The sequence below is a fragment of the Fukomys damarensis genome, unplaced genomic scaffold (genome assembly GCF_012274545.1).
Source record: "Fukomys damarensis isolate Sample0158 unplaced genomic scaffold, DMR_v1.0_HiC HiC_scaffold_38, whole genome shotgun sequence".
Classification (NCBI taxonomy): domain Eukaryota; kingdom Metazoa; phylum Chordata; class Mammalia; order Rodentia; family Bathyergidae; genus Fukomys; species Fukomys damarensis.
This window is the reverse complement of record NW_022900950.1, coordinates 49,945,959-49,968,071: the sequence shown is the minus strand read 5'-3', so window position 1 is coordinate 49,968,071 and position 22,113 is coordinate 49,945,959. Positions and strand designations below refer to the sequence as shown.

At 38.6% G+C, this 22,113-nt stretch overlaps 1 protein-coding gene across 2 annotated transcripts in view; it reads left to right on the top strand.

Moving 5' to 3' along the window:
- The window catches only part of Lrch1 (leucine rich repeats and calponin homology domain containing 1), an 89,231-nt gene that overhangs the window by 2,947 nt on the left and 64,171 nt on the right, over positions 1 to 22,113 (top strand). For both annotated transcript variants that reach the window (XM_019209420.2, XM_019209417.2), the window contains exon 2: positions 14,259 to 14,385. In XM_019209420.2, the coding sequence (XP_019064965.1) occupies positions 14,259 to 14,385 (127 nt within the window). The remainder of the gene's footprint in view (positions 1 to 14,258; positions 14,386 to 22,113) is intronic.

Genomic DNA, 22,113 nt, shown 5'->3' with positions numbered 1-22,113 from the left:
AAAAAAAAAAAAAAAAAAAAAAAAAAAAAGAGGGACAGTTAAGCACCCAACTCTTTATATTTTGTTTTCTGTCAATTCCTTAATTTCATGCTTACCTCCCTCTTTTCCTATTTGGATTGACCATTTTTTTTTCTTTGCTAACATTTCCTACTTTTAATATTACCATGTGTGAGAGATTTCTCTTACTTTGAATCATGTATTCTTTGAAGGGATTTAATAACTAAATGGAAAAAGTTTAGAAAAGGTAAGTCTCAGCTCCCAGAGATACATTACAGGGGCATAAGAAAAATGGTGGGCAGCTTCTAAACCTTTTGAGAGCCATATACTGATCACTTTTAATACTGCTTATAAAATTTACTCTCTGGATATAGATGTGTAAACATAAAATAGTAACAAGGACAGGCTTTCAATCTTTCAAGAACATCAGTTTGTGTTCATGTCCTTTGATTCCTGCTTAGTTGAGCCATGCCTTCTAGTAATTAGACCCTTGAAATTGAGTTAATTCTCAGCTTGGAAGTGACCTTAGGTTGAATACAATAGAGCTGTTGACTAAAGACTTATTTGTAGCTTGTAAAATAGTAGGTGACCCCCAATATCTATGCTCTTGCAACTAAATAATAGTATCTAGATAATATTAGTGACATCTGATTAAATATCTAGGTCTTTTAAGATCGTGTATATCACCCACACAGTGAGGTCTCTGTCCTTGCAGTGTCCATCTCTCGGGTATTCCTGCCCTGTTCACCAGGAAGAGCCCTGAATACCATAAGTGTGTGACCTCAGTGTATATCACCTCCACAGAAACCGAGGTTGGTCACTGAAATCTCTTCGTACATGCATGAATATTGTTAGTTCATCAGAATAAAATGTATTTCTCCCTGTGCATGGTGAAGGGTTTGGTGGACCTAGATGACTTTTGGCCTAGAAAAAGGGTGCTCATCCCTCACTTGAAAAAACAGACTCTGGGAGCTGCAAACACATTGCCTGGTGGAAGAAACACTGAATTATCTTCAGTCCATTTCATTTTCTGTAATTGTTACAAATACAAAAGAAAGGACCTTATATAACTTATGATAGAAGTACCCTTGTTTAAGCTAAGTCTGACATTATTAACTTAGATATACTGGGGAAACCAGTATGAATTTCAAAAAATTAAAAAAATAATTAAATTACTTTTAAGCCCACACTTGTAAGGAAGATTGTGTCAAATGTAGCCCATGCTGAAAGACCTTTAACAAATACATAACTTCATCCAACTTTATAAAGCGCTCAGTTATTTTCTTACCAATAGTACATAGGATTTTTTTGTCTTGTTTCTGTCAACTAGGAGGAATAGTTAGATAAAACCATGCAGACAAGCTGTGTTTTGAGTTTCTCACAGATTTCATGTTTCTAGACTTAGAATTAAACATGGTCTCACTGTATTTGTTGTTGCTGTTGTTTTGGCCATGCTGGGGATCAAATCCAGGGCGCGGCACATGTAAATCATGCACTCTTATCACTGAGCTACATCCTCAGCCCTGGCCTCATTATAGTACTTAGAATTTTTTTCCTCCTTAAAAATCACATGTAGAAATTATTAATTGTATACATTTTAAAGTAGGAGTGATAGCATATAAATCTACACTGAATTTATGGGAAACATTCAAAGTTGATTGCAGCCTCTAGGATATATTTCATACTGTGCAATAAACAGCCATAATTTGTTCAGTGGTGATGGTGCTGATGTTGACGATGATTATGATGGTGGTGGTAGTAAGGATATGTCAGTGTCTGCTCAAGTTTCTAGCTGACATTGATTAGAGATATATTTAATTAGTGCATGAAAAGAACTTCACTATGAAATGCAGCTAAAAGCACTGAAATGTTTTCCACATTTTTTTTCCACAGGATGGAAATGTTATGTTTGTGGAAAATATTGATTTATTGCTGTTTATGTAGTCTGTGCTTGAAGGATCTAGGCTTTTAATCTTTGCTTCTTGGTGTTCACAATAAAAGGTTATGTTAGTTTAGTATATGTGCCACTGTGTCTCTTCCTGTTATAAAATATCTTAATCCAAGGAATGTGGCCAAGAACTATAAAAAGGATTAAGCAAGACTTGTTCCTATATAGAAACAAATACTTTGAACCTGAAACACACAGGAAAGGCTTACAAAGTTTAAAATCTATTTTAAGTTGTTGGAAAGGTGGTTGTTATGAGGCTCATGAAGTAAATGTACCTTAGGAAAACAGAATAACCCAGAGTAGCAAAACTCTTAGCAACAGTTGGAGTGTTGTTAATCTAAGAACAGAAACCTTGGCGTGGAACTCTTATCTCAGAGGTTCAGGGATAAAACTGCCAAAAAAATTAAAGTTCTTTACAGCATTTGAACGTATTACTTCCAGAGCTATGAGGAACAGTTTTATTTTCTTAGGGGGAAATGCATTCAGCCAAGCCTGGTTTATTCATGAGAAGCCCCTACCTGTCCAGGCTACTTGGTGTGGGTTTTGAGGCATTGCTTGTGAAGAAGGTAGTCTCCTGCACAAAATGTTATCACACCATAAAAAGAATGTGTTTGGGCGGCTTTCTCTGCAGCCTCGTATCCTTTCTGGCCACTAACCAATATGCACAAAGAGCCAACTTCCTGATGGCTGTGTAACTTGTATCTCCACATTCTTTTACAACTCATTCTGAGAAATAATCTTTAATCCCCATGATAGCACTATTTAAGAGATCCTGCATGCTAGGGTTGCCTTAGATAACACAGATTTTACATTTTTGTTGTGAACCAAAAATTAATTTTCATTATCCTTTCTCCTTACTGGAATTTCTGATGAAGCCAGCCATAGTAAGATAATGTTTCTTCTCTGTAGAAAATAAGAAAATTAATTGTGTCTTCCTAAAGTGACAATACATAGGAGTTTGGTTATTGGTACAGAGTTACATCCCACATCCTTTCATGAAGATTTTTAACTCATTCAAAAGGAAATGAGAATACTTTAGTGTACATGTATATTAGAACTAGTCCTTGATAGCCAGGATGTGTCTTGAGAATTGACAGACTAACAGAGAAATACCAAAACATAGTAAACTATACTGAAAGTTGAAGATGTTGTCTGAAAATTTGAAAATATTTTTTATAGTTTGGTAGAGAATTGGAAGAGTCCACCAGGGTTACCCAGTTTGCATTCACAACCAGCCACAGGTTTAAGCCTTGTGTTTTCTAGTGCATCACACCATTTGTTTTCAAGGTGGAACCTATAGCCATTGGTCTGTAACAGTTTTAATGTTTTATAAATTATTGTACATGTAAAATTATGTATGCTGGCATTGGCAGCTGAAGGGCTGAAGAGCTTTATTAAACACGATTGAGTTAATGATTGGGTATTTCTTATCAGATTCCATTCCTTTTGGCATAGCCCATGTTTGGCAAGACTTCCAAAAAGGATTTTTCCATTATACATACCACCTGATCACAGATGTTGTTTTAGCTGAGGGTTTGTATTAAATAAAAGAACAGTGACACAAAAGGGATATTCTGGCTTTGATAGCTAGAGCACTGTCAGAATTTGTTGGCTTTGATTTTAGTTCTGCTTCTGATCTTAATAGAGATACTAAGATCTTGTGCTGCAAAATAGCTCTCTAAAAGTGAGGTAAGTAGCTACCTTAAGTCATTATATATTGGGAGGTGAAGGCAGGAGGATTTCGAGTTCAGGACCAGCCTGGACTACAGTATCAAGTTCAAGGCTACCTTGTCCTGCATACTCAGAACTAATCTCAAACAACAAAATCAAAAGCCAGGAGTGGCAAGAGTATACCTCTTAGCCCAGTACTCTGAAGGAGGATGCAAAGAAGATCACTAAGTTTGAGATCAGTCTGGGCAACTCAGCTACTTGCTGAGACCCTGTCTCAATATTAAAATAAAAATAAACTTATATAGGGTTGGGGATGAGTTCAGTAGCTTATTCCTGGATTTGATCCCCAGTACTGTGCTACCAAAAAACCCAAAACCAAAACCCCAAAAAATTATTGTATAAATTTTTCATTTATAGTATTCTTTTTTTTAAGCTTTAATTGAGTTTATTGGTACATTTTAGGTATACAGTACAGTTACATTCATTGTTGGGATCTTGTACCTCCACATGACAAGTCTTGATTCTCATTTTTTCCCCTTAGCCCTACCCTCCCTTCACCCCTCCTCCCCTCCCCATCTACAAATACTTTATTTCCATCTTTTCATTATCTCACATTTTTTTCTTTTCCCTTATTACCCTTCCCCTACTCATCCCATTTATAGTATTCTTAAAGTTTATTCTGCAAGCCTAAAATGAATAAGCTTCAAATTATTTCCTTTTTTAATTAGATAGATAAAGGATCTTTGAAACATTGCCATTTCACCAATAATCAGCTTACTATTTCTTTATAGTTCTACAGTTTACCAAGCTTTATATCAAGTGCTATATATGAGGAGAAAAATTTTAAAAAGAACATACATGTGTAAAAGAGGATGTGGATTTGTAAAATCATCATTATTTTACCACCACTTCTTAAGAGCTAAATAGTATTTAACTCGTGCCACTATATTTGTGCCCTTCAATAGCCCTTTGCTTTAGATGAGAAATTGGAAAGTGATTTATCCTGAGGCCTTACTATTTCAAAATTAGTAGAAATGACTGGGATATATTTCTTTGATATTTTAAATATCTTGGATAGAGTTCTTAGTACTAGCCTGGAATCTGTTCATTGTACTTGCCACGATAAAAGAGCCTCTCTTGTTATTCTTTCGGAGTTATCCAGTTTTTAAACTTAAATATTTAGAAAGCTGGTGGGAAATGTCTGCTGCAACAGCACCTTTATAATATATGATCCATGTTCAGGTGGAATGTACGGATGACAGCTCAGAGAGGTGTTGCCTAACGCTGTTAGGGTGGAAGATTCAGGATTCATATGTAGTTCATATTTTCTCACAGCTTAGAACTGGATCTTTCACAGAGCAGGCATTCAGGAAGTATAGAAAATAATGGATTGCTTTTTTCTGCAGACCACTGGGGCATTTTTGTTCCCTTGGCTCAGATCACATACTCTCCTGGTTACATTTCTGCCTCTTTTTCTCTCGTCTCTAGTCTCAAGTCTGTTTTGTTTTGTTTTTTCTCTCTCTCTCTCTTTCTGAACCTTAATGCTGAAGTTGCCCAAGGCTTTGGTCCTTGAATCTTCTCAGACCTCTTACCTCATTAGTCTCAAATCTATTCTCACTTGAACACTAGCCCTTGTTTTCCCCATTACCTAACATAATTTTCTGTTGATGTCCACCTAAGCTCAACTTTCTTTTTCTGTTTTTTTCCCCAAAGTAGCTTTTCTTTGATTCTAGTTCCTCTTTCTATTTCTAAAAAAAAAAAAAACTTGTTTTTTTCTAGCACCTCAACTTAGTATCTCAGCAATCATTTTTGACCCCTTTCCACCATCTCTTTTTGCATAAAACAATCATTAACTGTTAATCTAGCGTCTCCTTGCTCCTGCTGGGGTTTCTGTACTCTCTGCCCACTGCTGTCCCCAGGAAGGAGAGAAGAGGCTGTGTTGTGTGCAGGGGAGAACCCAGACTTTGGTCAGAAACCCTACCCAGCTGATTTGAAACCTGAATGCCGAGCAACTCACAGTCAGGTAACTTGGAGCAAGTTATTTAAATTCTCTGAACAGTGTCAGCTTTGTGTTTGAAAGGTAGGGGGCATTAACTCTTACATTATAGGATTGTTGTAAATATAAACAAAATAATATTTGTCTAAATGCCAACAGTGTCTTATCCATAGTAACTACCCACAAAATGTTGGTTGAAGTGTTGCGTCAAATTTTGTGACATTACATAACCATGTGAATTGCCATGTGGGTTAGGAAAAATAGTATCTAAAGATCTGTATCTGGGTGAAATATGTGGATTCTAGAGTATTGTTGGTAAAGAGAAACTAGTAGGGCAGTTAAGAGCTGAGTTAACAGTAAGGCTGCATGATAAGAAGCCCTCTGAACACTCATCTTATAAGATGAGTGAAAAGAAAGTGAGTGTACATAGGCTAATATTCATGCATTCAATCTGTATAACACCTTGGGAAGTTTTTAGAAATAGTTGGACATGGGCCGGGGATTTCGCTCAGTGGTTCTGCTGCCCGCCTCACAAGTGCAAGGACCTGAGTTCAAGCCCCGGTACCAAAAAAGAAATAGATAGGCCCATGTGTTCAAGTAGTAAACAATGATATTCAGAAATCTTAATTTTCCTTATGAATTAACTCATAGTAAAAATTTATCTGAGTAGCCTGTGGGTATTTAAATCAGTTTCAAAATGCCTTTCCTTTTGGGTGGCAAAAAAATGTTAAAGTTAAAAAAAATTTTTTTTTTGGCCTTTGGTGGGTTGCCGTGGAGGAGAAGGAAAGTGAAGTACCAGGAAATCAAAGTCCATTCTACCTGGGAGAAAGCTCCCCAAAGTGGGGGCACATCTCAAGGGACAGAACAGCTTTCCCAGCTACCACCTGGAGACAGTTTTCCTGTGTGTCAACAGCAATCTTCCACACAGGGATAGTTTTCAGGATCTAAGGTGCAGACTACTGCTGTGATTCTGCTTTAGGTTTTTGTGTTACTGGGAGTTGAATCCAAGGCCTTCACAGTGAGCTACAACTCTAACCCTTTTTATATTTTTTATTTTAAGATGGGGTTTCACTAAGTTGCTAGCTTGCCCAGACTGGGATCAAACTTGTAAACTTCTTGCTTCAGCCTCTCAGAGTGGTCATTGCAGTTTATTAAAACTCCAAATCTACATTGTTGTCTCTGAAATAAGTATTCCTGCTGGTATTGGATATTGAGTTCTTTTTAAGAATCTCCCTTGATCTTTAAGCATCCAGTTTCATTTTAAATGAAGTAAATTTCAAGTAATAGTTTTCAGAGTATAATAGAGGCCTTGCCCTTTGGGAATTGAAGAATTTTTAGAAGGAAGAGAAAAATAACTGACATGGAGCTAGTTATTAATAACTGGTCTTTGAAATGTAACTGTGGATACTAGTAGCAGAGGTTGCTGACCACTAGGGGTATAAAGATGGAATATTTTAAGCAGTGCGTTATTTATACTCCCAAGGAGACTGACAGGCTGTTAGTGTGGGAAACTAGCAATAGCCAAATATGGTACAGGTATGCATGGCGAAAATGCAGTGACAGGGCTGTGGCAGAAATTGGCCTGAGTGTTGAGTTGCTTCAGATGTTCACTTTTGGGGCCTGGCCTTTCTTGCAGTTTTCTTTCCTAAAGTGAATCCTTTACCTTCTCAAAACATGGCTTGTAAGTGTGTAGAGAGCGAAAGTGATTGGTTTATTTTTCAAGAATTTAAGAGTCAATTGAAATGATGATTCTGTATTTCTAGGTTTGAAACAATTTAAGTCTTCAAATGACTGTCATTGAAATTGTAGTGAGCATTCATTGCTTTCAGAGTTAAACTTGGCCTCCCATATTTGATGCATAATCTCAGTTGAATTTTTGTTTTGAGCCCAAGGGTGTAGCAATTTGATCAGAGCACATGCTTAGTATTCATGAGGCCCTGGATTAAAACCTCCCAAAATAATGGTAACAATAATAATAATTTAAAATTTTTTCAGTCTTTAAAAAGTTCATATAACACAATTTTTAGTTGTACAAATAAGTGTAAAGATAATGTCTACTTGATTTTAACTTCATAGCATAAAATTAAAGTAGATCAAAATTTCACCAGGCAGCAGAAGCAAAGCTTTTGTTGTTATTAATTGTCTTAGACATACTGTGATGGTGAGACTGACTGTAGAGGGAGGGCTGGTGATGAAGAGGAAGAATTCAGTCATTAGGGGAAGCAAGGGTGAGACTTAATTTTGCCACGGTGGACTTTTCAGAATGGAATAAGCAAGAAAAAGGAAATGTTTCTCTATACATATTGTTCACTGCCATGTGTATGTAAAGACAACAGGTGTTATGTGCCAAACAGAAAGATAGTTCTTCTGATTTTAAGGAAAGGTGAGCAGAGTAAAAAACGCACAAAAACAAAATGAAAAACACTATCCTTTGAAAAGGAAACTTAAATGGATAAAGTAACAATTTCTGTTTATTGTAGTCCTGGTGTCTAGCACAGACAATAATATTCAAATAATAGCAATACCTATTTTATATAACTGTCATTCTTGGATGTGGTTATGATTCGCTGCCTTCTGTCTGTTGATACTCAGGACAGGGTGACGTGTGTCCATGTTGTGAAACCTACTCTGCTTTCCTTGGGGCCCACAGATTTAGGTCTGTGGCATTTTCTTAATGGTAATGGTTAATGATTCACAGCAATGCATCTGTTACTCCAAGTAAACCAAGTAGTAACTAGAGATGGTGATTCATGGGATTCATGTTTTCCAGAGAAAGGCCAGGATCCTGTAATCAGAGAAGATAGAAGACAAATATCATTCATGTGATGATGCGTATGTTCTAGCCTTGGTTATCTAGATTGGAAATATGTGTACTGGGCTGGCTTGGGCTGAAATTTTATAGTCTATCCTGATTTTTCCTGGCCCATCTCTGAGTGATCATCTATATTCTTAACTGATATATGTGAATGGAACATGAAACCATATTTTAAAATTAGCTGGAAGTTTTGCAGTTAGTGAGTACAACATATAATAAATAAAATGAAGCTAAGTACACATGTCCTTTTTGGTCACTTCTCTGCTACTTTGCCCCAAGAGTGGTTGCATATGAATCTTTATATATGGATATAAGTTTGGGCTAAGCATTTTTAAATCCATAATTTCATGTTAGGTAGTCTTAGAATCTGTGTTTTAGAGCAGACAAAACATAAGAGGTAAAATGACTTAGCTAAATGACTATAAGAGGTTAAATGACTTAACTAGTCATAGAGAAGATGTTTTGACAAAGAGGCAGTTTGAACCCAGAAACCCAATTTTCTGATTCCAAAATTGTTCCCTTTTTTATGGTGCCAAGTAGTCATTGAGTAAGTCAATCTGTTATAAAATTATTTTCTACAAAGCATTTTCTGAGCCCTGTTTTCCATTATTAAACAAACCTATACACTAAAGATAAAGATAAATATTCCAGTATAATTTTTTAAAAATACAGCATGCACTGATAGTAAAATCACACATAGAATATGGTATATATTCATTTTATGTATTTTAAGGAGAATAACTTTCATAAACAAAATACTCACCAAATAACAACAAATCTTAATGCTGAATTTCATAACATGGATATTGCTAAGTTCCATAATCAAAATAAGACTCTCTGGAAGCAAAACCGTAAGAGGTGACTTAGTTTGTGCATTTCTTGATGTAGGAATTCAATGAGGGATACCAGTACTTGAAGCCGAAAGAAATTTATCCTACAAATGTAGACTACCAAAAATGATTATGTTAAACTACCTTGTTTCATCTTGAGATGACAAAGTAGATATAGCAGGAAAGTCTTCTTTGACTGGACAAGATGGATGATTGAAACATCAACAATATACATGGGTCTGGTAAAAGCCTCTCTCTACCTCCACAGCCCCTCCAGACAGAGCAGGGACAAAGGCAAGAGTCACTGGGCAGGCTCCACTCGGGCAAGGGCAAGAAATCTCAGGCCACCGTGACTGAATCTGTAATTTCTACTTTTAAATGAGCAGGCCCTTTGCTCTGAGAATCTACTCTTTTTAGACAAGTGGGGAAAAGAAATAGGAATAACGTTTGCTTTTAGATGTGGCTCGGAGGCTAGATTTGAAAATAAATGTTGGCCATCACCTTATCAGCCACTATATGGCCTTATTTTTAAACATTCTTTCCAGGAAGAGTCTGATTATAGCACAGAGGCCCATAGGAGACAAGTGGGGGTAGGAAAGTGGACTGTGGCCTGAGGCACTTACTTGCTGGAGAAAATTGCAGCCAGATGAGTGGTTTCAGAAAGCTAAGGCTGCTGATGCGGTCTGTAGTAGGTTCAGGATGAAATAAACTGCATTTCCTCCTGTCCTTAATAAATACTCGGTGGAGAGCTGATGGGTTTTTGTATGCATGCGTATTTCCTTTTCCTGTTGGGGAAATTGCAAGTAACACAGCAATATCCTGTGATAAAATATATGAAATATAGGCTGAGGGAACAGATGGATGGAGTAGAAATGTGCCTGTGTCTGTGGCATCTTGAATTATGATGAAATTCTTGGCGACGTGGGTTTGCTAAGTCCATGGTGATTAATTCAGTGTATATGAGGAATGGTTGGTGCTTAACGGGAGATGAGCTGTGCCATCAATTGCTTTTAATCTAAAAAATATCGTACCTATTCCCATCAAAGAGGCCATGAATACTTTCACAGGCTTAAATTGTATTTTATTTTAAGTTCATACACACGCTGCATTACAGGGAGGATAAATCTGAGTGAGCATAATTTTGCATGACTTCAAAAGCTGTGATAAATGACTCTTCTAATTCCATAGCTGCTGCTCTGGTCAGGTGCATGTATTGAGGTAGTGAGACTGGGTATAGTCTAATGCTGTGTTTCCAACCAAAAAACTCAGGAAAGATCTCAACCTGTAATAATTCTGTAGAAATATGATTATAGAATTTTCTGGAAAGATGTTCCTGTGATTCTCTTTTCAAAAGGAAATTTAAACATGGCTCTAAAATAACAGGTTTGTTTTGTTGGCATTTTTTGTCCATCTTCACTTTATGAAATGGCATACCATATTAATACATATTATATACCACAGATTGCATTTCAAATTGTTTACTTGCTACTCTTTCACAGCATTCTTTTTTCCAGAGGTAGTGTCTACAGAGCCCTTTAAAATTTTTTATTGTAATACAAGTAGATATTAATAAAGAAAGTATAAAAGCCATTCTATGAAAAAGTAATTTTTCATAACAAAAGTTATTAGAGAATAATAATGGTAAATACACCGTGCATCGTGATCTTAAAAGCCTTTTTAAGAGCTTGAAGAAAGCCAGTGGGGCGCCTGGAGGACCCCTCATCCAGCCAAAGGAGTCCCGATGGGTTTCTGCAAGCAGGAGAAGGCAGCAAGATGTGAGAAGACAGAGAGAGGCTGGTGCCCCCCATTCCCCTCTCCAGCCCCTCCACCCCAGCCCAGGAGAGAGTGTCAGGGAGCCTAGTACCCCATTCTCTCCCTCCTCCTAACTAGGAAAGTGAGCCAGATGGTGCTTCCAGTACCAGAGACCCCAGAGGGGTCTTAGTCTCCCTGTTTCTGCTGGACCTTCTTAGAGAAACTTCTTCTGGCCCTCTCTTGAAATAGCATCCTTTATGGATTTGGGCAACAGACAGAAGAGAAGGTTATATTGTTTGTTACCTATGTCAAGTTACCTGGGCCTGGAGTAGGAGTGCTATCAGGATGTTGGCAGAGAAGGACCCAGGTCAGTAAGTTTCTTTGCATAGCATAGTACCTCCTTGTGCATTTCCTTCCTTCCGCCCTCCTTTATTCTTTTCCCTCCCTTCCTCCTTTTTGTGGTGCTGGATATCAAACATAGCGCCTCACACATTTCTAGGCAAGGGCTCTCTCTGCTACTGAACTATATCCTCAGCTCTGGCACCTGCTTTTTTTTTTTTTGTACCAGGGATCGAACTCAGGACCTTGCGCTTGCCAGGCAGGCACAGCACCACTAGTCCATGGACCTTGTGCTTTCAAGGCAGGTGCGGTGCCACTGAGCTAAATCCCCAGCCTGGCACCTGCTCTTTTGAAGCTCATCAGTTACAGATTCCCCTTGGTTAGCCAGATTCCAGCCACTGGCATGCATGCATGTGTGTTCGTCTGTGGATAAATGTGGGAAAGACTTAAGTAGTACCCCTGCAGCGTGCAACAGAGAAGTGCACAGGTCACAAGTATTCATCTTCCCAGTGAGTTTTCACAAACAGAAGCACCCATGAAACAAGAGTCCAGATTGAATTTATGTTCTTATGATGGTGTTTTTTTCCTAATTATAAAAGTACTTAATTTGGAAAACACAGCAAAATATAGTAAAGACAATAGGAACCACTCATTTTACCTTTACCTCAAAATGACCATTAATATTTTGGTGTGTTTCTCCAAATCTCTTTCTCCTCCTTGCACACACAAGTATATGTGTGCCTATAAATACACGCAAGACAACCCCTGAAGCTTTATGCACATATGCACAAACTCTCACAAGAAACCTTAAGACAGGTGCAATCACATGACACACAAATTTTTAATTGTTTTGTTGTGTGGCTATTGGCTACATCGGCAAGATGGCAGGGAAAGTCAGGGAACCTGAGAATATTTTTCCCTTTATTTGGTAGCAGGAAATGGGGCTTTTTTTTCACTAAATATATATATTTTGAATTATGTCATACTTATTTTTTCTAACAAATTAGCAAAAAAGAGGAATAGAATTCATTCTGACATGTTTCATTTAAGAATACAGTATTTCATATGCAACCATAAATATATAAGCTGACTAGAGGAAAAGTAAAAGTTCCATCTACCTCATGAAGTGGTACATTTCTAGTAAATGTTTAATGGTTGTACATATACTTATTTTTGTTGATTGTATGCTAATGATTGTTTCTTAACCTTTAAAAGTTTTATTGCTTTTTTCTATATTTTCATTAATGGAAATTGGTTATACAGATTAATAAGTTTCATTTTTGCAGATTTGCATATGAACAAAATGAACTTTAGTCATTATACTCTTATCATGCCCTTTGACCTACCCTCCTTTCCCCTCCTAGTTTCACATATTTTCTTGGGGCCTTCAAGGTTTGTAATATATTTTGATCATATTCATACGCCTTTTTGTGTATCTACCTTTATATCCCCTCTTCTTACCCTTGAAAAAAAGGAGATTCTTGTCGGGGGGGGGTCTGAAGTAAATAGCTAATATATATAAATAAGTAATATTTGTATGTTTCATGAATCCAGAATACTAATGAGTTCAGAGCCTTCTGGGTGGAGAGCTTCTTTGTGAGAGATAGGGGTCAGACCTCAGTTTAGACTTTGTCGACTGCTATGTGGAACTAAACTCCCCTGGCCTCCAGGCTCCCTTTGCCAGTGCCCACTTTTTCTTTTACTTAGCTCCCTTGCAGACACAGAAACAGATTTTAATTATAGCAGCTCTTGTTTTAACAAAAGGAAGCTGAGTGAAAACATTAGAAATTGACCCAGTGTTTTTTGTGAATTACAGCAAAATTCTCTTCTGCATTAAGACTAACATGGATGAAATGATGCCTTTGTGGTGTTCGCTGCTTTTATCTTAGCTGAGTTTCCTGCACTTGTTGTCAGGAGGAAACGGTTGGCACCTGTATTAGTTTTCTTTAACTCTTAACAGAACTTCTGATAGAATCAACTTAAAAAGAGGAAAGGCTGATTTGGGGTCACAGTTTCATAGGTTCAAGTCCATTGTCACTTGACCTTGTGGCTTTGGGACCTGTGGTGAGGCAGCACATTATGGTGGGAAGCGCCTGCTGGAGTGAGCTGCTTACCTCATGGCAGCCAGTGAGCAGAGAGTGGAGGAGACCAAGGTCCCACAATTCCCCCAAGGCACATTTTCAGTGATCTGAGATCTCCACCAGGCCCCACCTCTTAAAGACTTCACCACCTTCCAGTAGCACCACATGCCTAAGATCAGCCCTCCAACACACACAGACCTTTGGGGGATATTTAAGATCCAGGCTATAACAGAACTAGCTTCCCATTGTTGTTGGTTGTGTGGTCTGTCCGCCTTTGGGCTAGACAAAGGCCTAGATTCTGCAGAAGACTGGGTAGCATTCCTGTGTTGGAAAGGTTGTTTCCCTGAAAACTGCACATGTATTTATTTATTTATAATTGACACATAGGGTATAGTGTGGTAATTCAGTATAGGCAGGGAAAGTGTTCTGAACAAGTCTCAGCTAGTAATTAAACATTTATCATTGCTTTGTGTTGGAAGCATTTGAGATCTTCTAGTTTTATATTTAAATATGTAATAAATTGTTGTAAACTGTGGTCACCTAATTATGCTATAATATAGTAGAATTTATTCTTCCTATCTAACTGTATTTTGGTACCCACTATCTAATCTGTTTCAATACCCACAGGTTTTTTTTTTTTTTTGTTAATATACTTTGTATTGTTCTACACCTGTGATTTGAATTACTATATACACAGAAAATGTACTGGACTCTATATTTGCAAAATATCTTCTTGGATCACTCCTTTTTCCTTACTTTTCCAAAACATCTTCACAGAAAGTATGAGATGGCCTTTCTTTTTATGTGTGTTCTTGTATTGTCTTTGCAGTCGAAATCAGCTGTCTGCCCTGCCTGCCTGCCTGTGTGGTCTGCCTCTCAAAGTCTTAATCGCAAGTAACAACAAGCTTGGTTCACTACCAGAAGAGATAGGTCAGCTCAAGCAGTTAATGGAGTTGGTAAGTTACTGATTTCTCAGATGCTCTTTGTGTTTGTTGACTGTCAGAAAGACTTTTTACTACAGTTAGACAAGAGCTTATATTAGTCCACTGCCAATTACTGTAACAAAATACCCAAGGTTGGGAGCTTTATGAAGAAAAAGGGTTTATTTAGCTCACAGTTTTATAGGCTGAAAGTCCAAAATCAGGTGGCCTCGTGTTCAGCCTCTGGATTCAGAATACTAATGAGTTCAGAGCCTTCTGGGTGGTGAGCCTCTTTGTGAGAGGTAGAGATCAAACTTCAGCTTAGACTTTTGTCGGTTGCCCTGAGGAATTGAACTCCCCTGGCCTCCAGGCTCCCTTTGGTTACATCACAGTGCACTGATGGCATTATGATGGGAGTGGATATGAGAGGGAAAGGTCGCTTGGTAAGACAGGAAGCCAGCGATCAAGGAGGGACCAATACTGCTTTTTTGTCTAATAACTCACTCATGAGAATTTCCTGGAGTCCCCTGAGAAATGTCAATCCCTTGTAAGGGCAGTGCCCCAGCGACCTGACCCTCTCCTGTTAGGCTGTACCCCTTAAAGGTTCCACTAAACTGGAGAACTTACCACCACTAAACCGGAGACTAAGTGTCCAACACACGAAAGCTTGGAGAGCAAACTACTTCCCAACCATAGCAGAGCTTAAGGTGTTTGAGGGCAGTATGTGATAAACACATTAAGTTGGGAGACATAAAACCGATAGCTGTAGCTTTGCTTGTGACACAGTTCCTGAAATTTGCAAGTTTCCTGTAGTTTATAGTTCCTGAAGTTTGCAGGATTTACCATGGTTTACAGGTTGTCACATTATAGTTAGGTGATTTTTTTAGATTCATGAAAAGTTATGGTTAAACTAGAAAAATAAGCTTCAAATAAGTTAGGGGGTCACAGTTTTATGACGTTACATAATTAAGTCAGAGGACTGAAGGAACACAGTGTCATGATTCTGTTAAGATTTAGGGCCTGCCTAGAATAGCACTGTCTCCAGTCCCAGGGCACATGAGCTGCTGGGTTTCACTTAGCATTTTGTCCTGAGCCCAGCTTCTGTTAGAATTCTGCCCCGTGTCCTAGTTACCTGGTTACCACAATGTCTTCACCGAGTCCTTGTGTTTTTTTTGTCTGCCAGCAATTGCCATGGGACCCTCAACTTCTAAAATGTTAGAGCCCTGGAGAATTAAAAAGGGCATCTAGTCCAACCTGTGAACCTCTTGTCCAAATGAGGAAACCCAGGGCAGAAAAACAATAAGTGACGTGTGGAAGGTCACGCTGGTATTGCTAGGTGGTGACCTAAACTGAGACACCCTTTCCAGCACCGAGTGGTACAGATACGCTGTGAGCAACAGTGTGATTTCAAATGTAGTGGTGACCTAATTTAAAAACTAAAAAGGAACAAATAAGGTTAATTTTAATATTATTTTTGACTCCAAATAGCCAAAACATTATTATTTAAACAGGTATACAATAAAACATATTACTGTTACATTTTGATTCTCTTTTTTCCGTATTAACCCTCGCAACTCCAATAGGCGTCTCACACTGACAGCGCATCACAGATTGGACTCGCCACTTCTCTGGCACGCTCAGTGGCTGGTGGCCACCCTGACGGACATTGCAGCTCTGTGGCTTGTGCTCCTCCTGCTCAACAGCCCCCTGCATCTGAGCAAGTCTGCTCTTTGTAAAAAAGCATTTATTTGCAAAGTAGATGAAAATTTAATCAGGTGACATTATTTAACCACAGGGAAGTGATGTGAATGACCTTGGTTAAGGTCACCACCTAAAAAAGATTACTTTCCATCCATTCTTATTTAGCTTTGATATCATTTTGCTGAAAATAATAGTGTTACCGAGGTAACTATGTCAGATTATCTTTAGTTATCAATTGGGGGAAAACAATTCCCTGGAGAGCTTAGTCTCATTCTAGGATCGCCATGGAAGGCTTTTGTTTTATAGTCACATATTACCAGTTTGTTAAAAAACTTGGGAGATCCCCAAGTGCTCAGAATTCTTGAGCCACCTAGTACTTCAGTGCTGCAAAAACCTCTTAGCTTATTAGATTCTAAGCATTGTTTGCTGTTCTGAACAAATTGCTTTCTAAATTTTCACATCTGACCCAAAGCATCTCAAATTGAGATATAAACTCTTTTCTATCCATTGTGGGTAAACATTCCAGAGTTAACTTCCACTCGAAAATCAAGACCAAAATACCTTAGCCATCTATGAAAATGCAGTTTTCCTTCCCTAATTTTGAGAGGAAGTAGAACTAGAAAACATTATCTTACTTTTTAGCAGGGTGTGGTGATACACACCTAATTCCCAGCACTCAGGAAGCTGAGGCAGGAGGATCACTGTGAGTTCCAGGCCAGTCTGGGCTACAAAGCTAGCCAGCTTGAACTACGTCATGATATTCTATCTCAGAACAAAGCAACCCCCCCCAAACAAAACCATTATCTTACCTTTTTAATTTTGTCACAGTTAATCTAAGAATCTTAAAACAAAAAGGTGCCTGGTTCAATCACTGACTGGTGTAGACATTTGAGATTACACAGGGAGTATTGAAAAGTGCATGTTCCTTCTCCTGTGAGGAAGTCACTGAGAAGCACTACTGAGATGTCCTCTTCTTGAATGGACAGCAGTGATCAGGTTGTATTTCCAAGTTGGGATGGGAGAACTTATAGAGTCCTGGCCCTGGACTTGTCCTTTCAGCATCATTTCCAGTAGGAATTACCTAAAACTTTCTCACTTCCTTGGCTGCTGTGAATGACTTCAGCACCTGTCACCTCATAGCTGTGGCAGAAGTGTGTGTTGCTTGGTCAGCCTGTCTTGCTGTGTGTGCTTTCTGTAGGGGAAGAGATAGAGTGACATGTACTATTTCATATCACAACCCAGCAAGGCAGGTATCACATTTACATTTTGTTGTGTTTCAGTTGGAGAATTATTTACCTAAAGCAATGAGGCTGCATGGTGGAGCTGGGGTCAGAACCCAGCTGATCTGGTGAAAGTCTGCAGCCCAGGGCAGCAGTGTCTCGTCAGCGAGGCTGTGTAATGTCTCACGGAAATGTCCCTTGAGTTCTTTCTCTGGACCTTGATGACTTACCTTGCTGTGCTTTCCTCATATGCAGTAGTTGGCGCAAGCCATGAACACTGAAAGTAAATAGGAGAATGACCCCCAAGAGCGTTCAGAAAGAGTGGGTGTGTTGTTGAGTAGTTTTCCTACTGAGGAGCCAAGTTAAGTGGTCAGGTGTCTGAGGTCTTCTCTCTTGTTGATTATCCTCATTCTGCTCGTTAGAACCTTCTAGACAGGTTGAAAACAGAACCCTTTCCCTATGGAACCATGCCTGTGGATGTAGTGTATTTGGTAAGAGGTGCTGTATACACACCAGATGGTTTAATTAACAGATAGCTGTGGAGACAAACACACCGAGAACACAATAAATGACAGCCTTTTATGGGGCATTTTTTTGCCCAAAATCGAAGAGTCTTCTCATTGGTTCTATGTGCATGGTGCCATGCTGGGGTTCACAGATGGCCTAACCCTTGTTTGGTTTTTCTTGATTCCATTCTCCCCCAGTTCCCACAGTGTGAACTTTTGCTCTTACTTTCATGTGGGAGAACCCAGGGTCACTGGTTGAGAAATGCCTTTACAATGAAAAAGCTCACTGGGCCTCCTCAAGCAGTAACTGGTTGGAAGGTGCATTTTCTGGCCCTAACTAGACACACTGTTTTTTATTCACTCTTCCTGAACTGTTTGGTTGTGTGGAGAGTTTGAGTTCAAGGATCAATTACCAACATGATACATGGAGCGGCTTTTGAGAAAAATTCCTTTTTCATTATTTTTATGTGTAGCCTTCCAATCTCTGAGGTAGCTTGTGGAATGATGTGTCTGCCACAGTTATTTGTCCATTTGTGGTCTCTGAAGTGGGGTCCTGACCTCTGGTTTCTGTGGGACTGTGGGAAATCCAAGGCTTCTGCAGCCCCCTCTGTTGCTTCCATTTCTGTCCTTCACATGAAGAGAGGGGAAGTGGAGCATGTGTTTGTGGGCATGTGGACGTGTTTTACACTCAAGAGACACTGGTGTTGAGAAGAGATCATTTATTGTGGTAACAGAGGTTGCTTGAAAAAGTTTTAAGTTTTTTAATTTGAATATTTTTTTTAAAGTTCTGACCATTAGGCATTGAGATTTTTTATTGGTAAGAAATCACAGTTGACATTGCTATTCTATATATTTTCAACCAAAGTGTCTTCATTATTTATGATGTTGCAAATGGATTTTCCTGATGTTGGAAGAAGATTAGAACTGTGTAGTGCTCATCTCTCTTCGTATCTATATATAGGCACAGAGAAGGTCAGACGTTTAGATAAAGTCACATAGTGAGGCATAAGAAGCCCATTTCCACAAAAGGGCATGGTTACATGATTCAAAGCAAGTGAGAATAGCCTGCATTTCCTGTGAGAGCATTTGCATTTCCTTCAGTTAAAAAATAGCTAGATTTTTTACAGAAATGATACTTAACCTAATAGTATCAGCACACCAAACCTGAATGTGAGAGCAAGGTGGCTCGTGACAGACTACCTGCTGTTCCAGGGTGTCCTGGTCCCCCGGGGCTCTTCTCTCAGCAAGGTCATCTTGACACAGTATTTATGTTGGGTTTTGTTAGGTATCACACCTTTAAAAAACACAAACTGAGTGTTACCTAGCTAATTATCCCCAGGTTTATGCTCGTATTTTAAATTCTTCTCATTGTTGCCTTCTAAAGATAAGTTAGCAACTAGTACATAGCAATCTCCCACTTACATTTAATACTTCCAGCGACTTTTGTGATTGAAAGAGAATCTTAATTCCCAAAGTTTTTATTTTGTTTACTTAACAACAGGATGGTTAAACCAGTGCTAAATAAATAAAATTTAAATCTTGGAATTTTCTAATTTGTTTTTTATGTAAATGACAAAATTGGACTGGTTGGTCAATAAAAAACAATACTATTATAGCACTAAATATAGTAATTTTATTTCACTGAAGCTTGGAATTATTATTCCTTTAAGACATAGCTTAGGGCTAACAGAAAATTGAGAAGAAATTAATTTGACTATACTAATAAGTAACTGAGTCTGGAATTTATAATCTGATAATTACTAATTACAAAAGGGTAACTTATTAGTGTTACTTTTAAACTTTGTTTTCCTAAATATTATCTTTAAGTAACTAAAGAAATTTATACCTTATCTTAGGCTAAATTTGGACAGAAATGTTCTAGAAGATGGGCCAGTCAAGAAATACTGCTTGTTCGTTTTCAAAATTGGCACGTCTTATCCCTAGATGCCTGGCCAATTACCTCCTCTTTCTTCCTCCCTTTTCAGCTAATTAAACCAGTTGCCCATGGGATTTTAGTTTTGTGATGAAATTTATAACCTCTTTAAAGTTTGGCAAGGTTCATTGACTTTTGAGAGAATACAGTTTTGCACTGTTTTCTACAATGTTTATTGTATAATGGTCTTTCTCTTCTTTATGTACTGGATCTGCCTAGGCATTTTCCTCCCATTATTTTATCAGGATAGAAGCAAATGACGACAATGCAGAGTATCATTGAAACAATCCGATTTTGATTATATACCCTTCAAAATGTGAGGACAATTGGACTTTGTGTTCCTGTCTGCAGATGTCCTGTCTTGTGCGTGGAAACTATTGTTTTTGTTATATGTAGAGTTTTTTAAAAGAGTATATTAACTGTTTCCTCTGCTGAGTAAATATAATGGGAAGGATTTGGTTTTCTTTGATACGATCATTATATTAAAAGTATATGTTGGAAGCCAGGCATAGTGATGCATGCCTGTGATCCCGGCACTCAGGAGGAGACTGAGGCAAGAGGATCACCATGAGTTCCAGGCCAGTTTGGGTTACCTAGAGAGATGAAGGTGTTTCAAAAAAGCAAAAACAACAACAGTAAAAATAACTACTACCAAACAAAATTATGTTGGAAAAATTACCTTCCATTTAGAGAACTATAATGCCTTGATTTCATGGGATGATCCACACAGAACAAGGTGTGTGTAGTTCCTACTGAAAAACAGAATAAGCTCATTTCAGCAGATTTCACACTATGCATATGCTGCCTAAATATCTTTTAGCTTGTCTTTTTGCTTCCCTCTCCTCTTTATTTTTCTAAGAGGAAGTTTGTTCTTACTAATTATGTCCTTGAAACTTCTGAAAATTTCCCATTGAAGATCTTTGATTTCCACAATATGCAAAAGGATCTTTCTTGTGCTGTCGCTCACAGGATTTATGAAAGTCTATTTTAGAGTTCATTAACATGGATTGTTTCTTTGGCTGGAAAGTAATTCCCACTAATTCTTCCTCACACGCCATCTCCACCACCAGCACCATTGCCTAAGTGGTGGTGCCTCGTCCTGGGTGCAGCAGAATGATCTGTGTTATAGTCCCAGCCTGCCTGTGTTCCATCAGTGAGAATCCATCCCACAGGCTGAAAAGGAAAAGTGTACATGCGAGCAAGAGAACTGCAGTAACACGCTGTCCACAGGACCCAAATGGAAAAGTGCTGCATCTCTTGGGTGTTGAATCAAAGTGGGAAAAGTAGGGCAAACCTCAAGAAAGGCTTCAAAGAGGAAATTGAATCTTAAGCCATAAGAGATAAGTAGGTGGGGCAAGAGGACAATATCTGGGACTGAGTTATCAAGCCAGGAATAGCCTGCCCAAGTTTCAGGCCTATGCAACACCTTGGCACACAGTGAGGACTGCAAGTAGTGACCACACAGCTTGAGTAGGAGGCAAGGGAGGATGTTCAGAGAAATGGCACTGGAGGAACTGGCAGACCTCATCAGAGATGCTGGGCACTGCTGCAGACGTGTAAACTAGCGAACAACATAATGCAGTGTGCACCCCGACAGCTCTGTAAAGGATGGATTAGAGGTCAAATGGCTATATGGAAACCAAGCAGGAGACTTACAGTGTCCGGGAGAGAGGTAAATCTTGTCCAGACTGAAGGAGACACTGAGGTCAGGAAAAGGAGAAGAGAGAGGGGCCAAGGGGAGAGATAGATTATGCGATAACAAGGATAAGATTGTAAATGTCATGGCTTCCATTTCATGGATGTCAGCAGATGGTTCCAATCAAAGATTAATTCTAGAGCAAAGTCTATAAAAGCCTGTTTCCCACAGTCTTACTTGTAAATTGTATGCGAAAATGATCAGCTAGCTAGCTACAGGGTTTCCGACCATATGGTAAAACCTGCGCTTCTAAGTGGTGTATCCACACAGTGCATTAATACCCCTAAATGTGGGAGTTTGGTCCTCTTAGAGGCTGTTTGAGACAGTGGCTTATCAATGGGTGGTAACTCCTTCCTAGTGTTCACTGGCACTTGCAGGCCTTGGGCTACTGCACCTCATTTTCCTGATCTGTAAATAATAGGCTGGCAGTCTTGTCTCATGGCTTTGTTGCGAGAATTAAATAAAATCAATGTACATGACAAATGAACATGACAGAAGCAGCTACTGATGGTATGACTGTCCTTTTTAACTCTTTTTTTCCTCTTCTGAAAGGATATTTAAAACTGAACTTTCTTTTTTTCCCGCCAAGCTGAGCCTTACTTGGTAGGGAGCAGGAGACTGGTGTAAAAGTATATCAGCATAGTTATCCAGATATTTCAGTTCCTTAAGAAGATTTCACATGAAATGCTTGATTACATGGAAAAACAT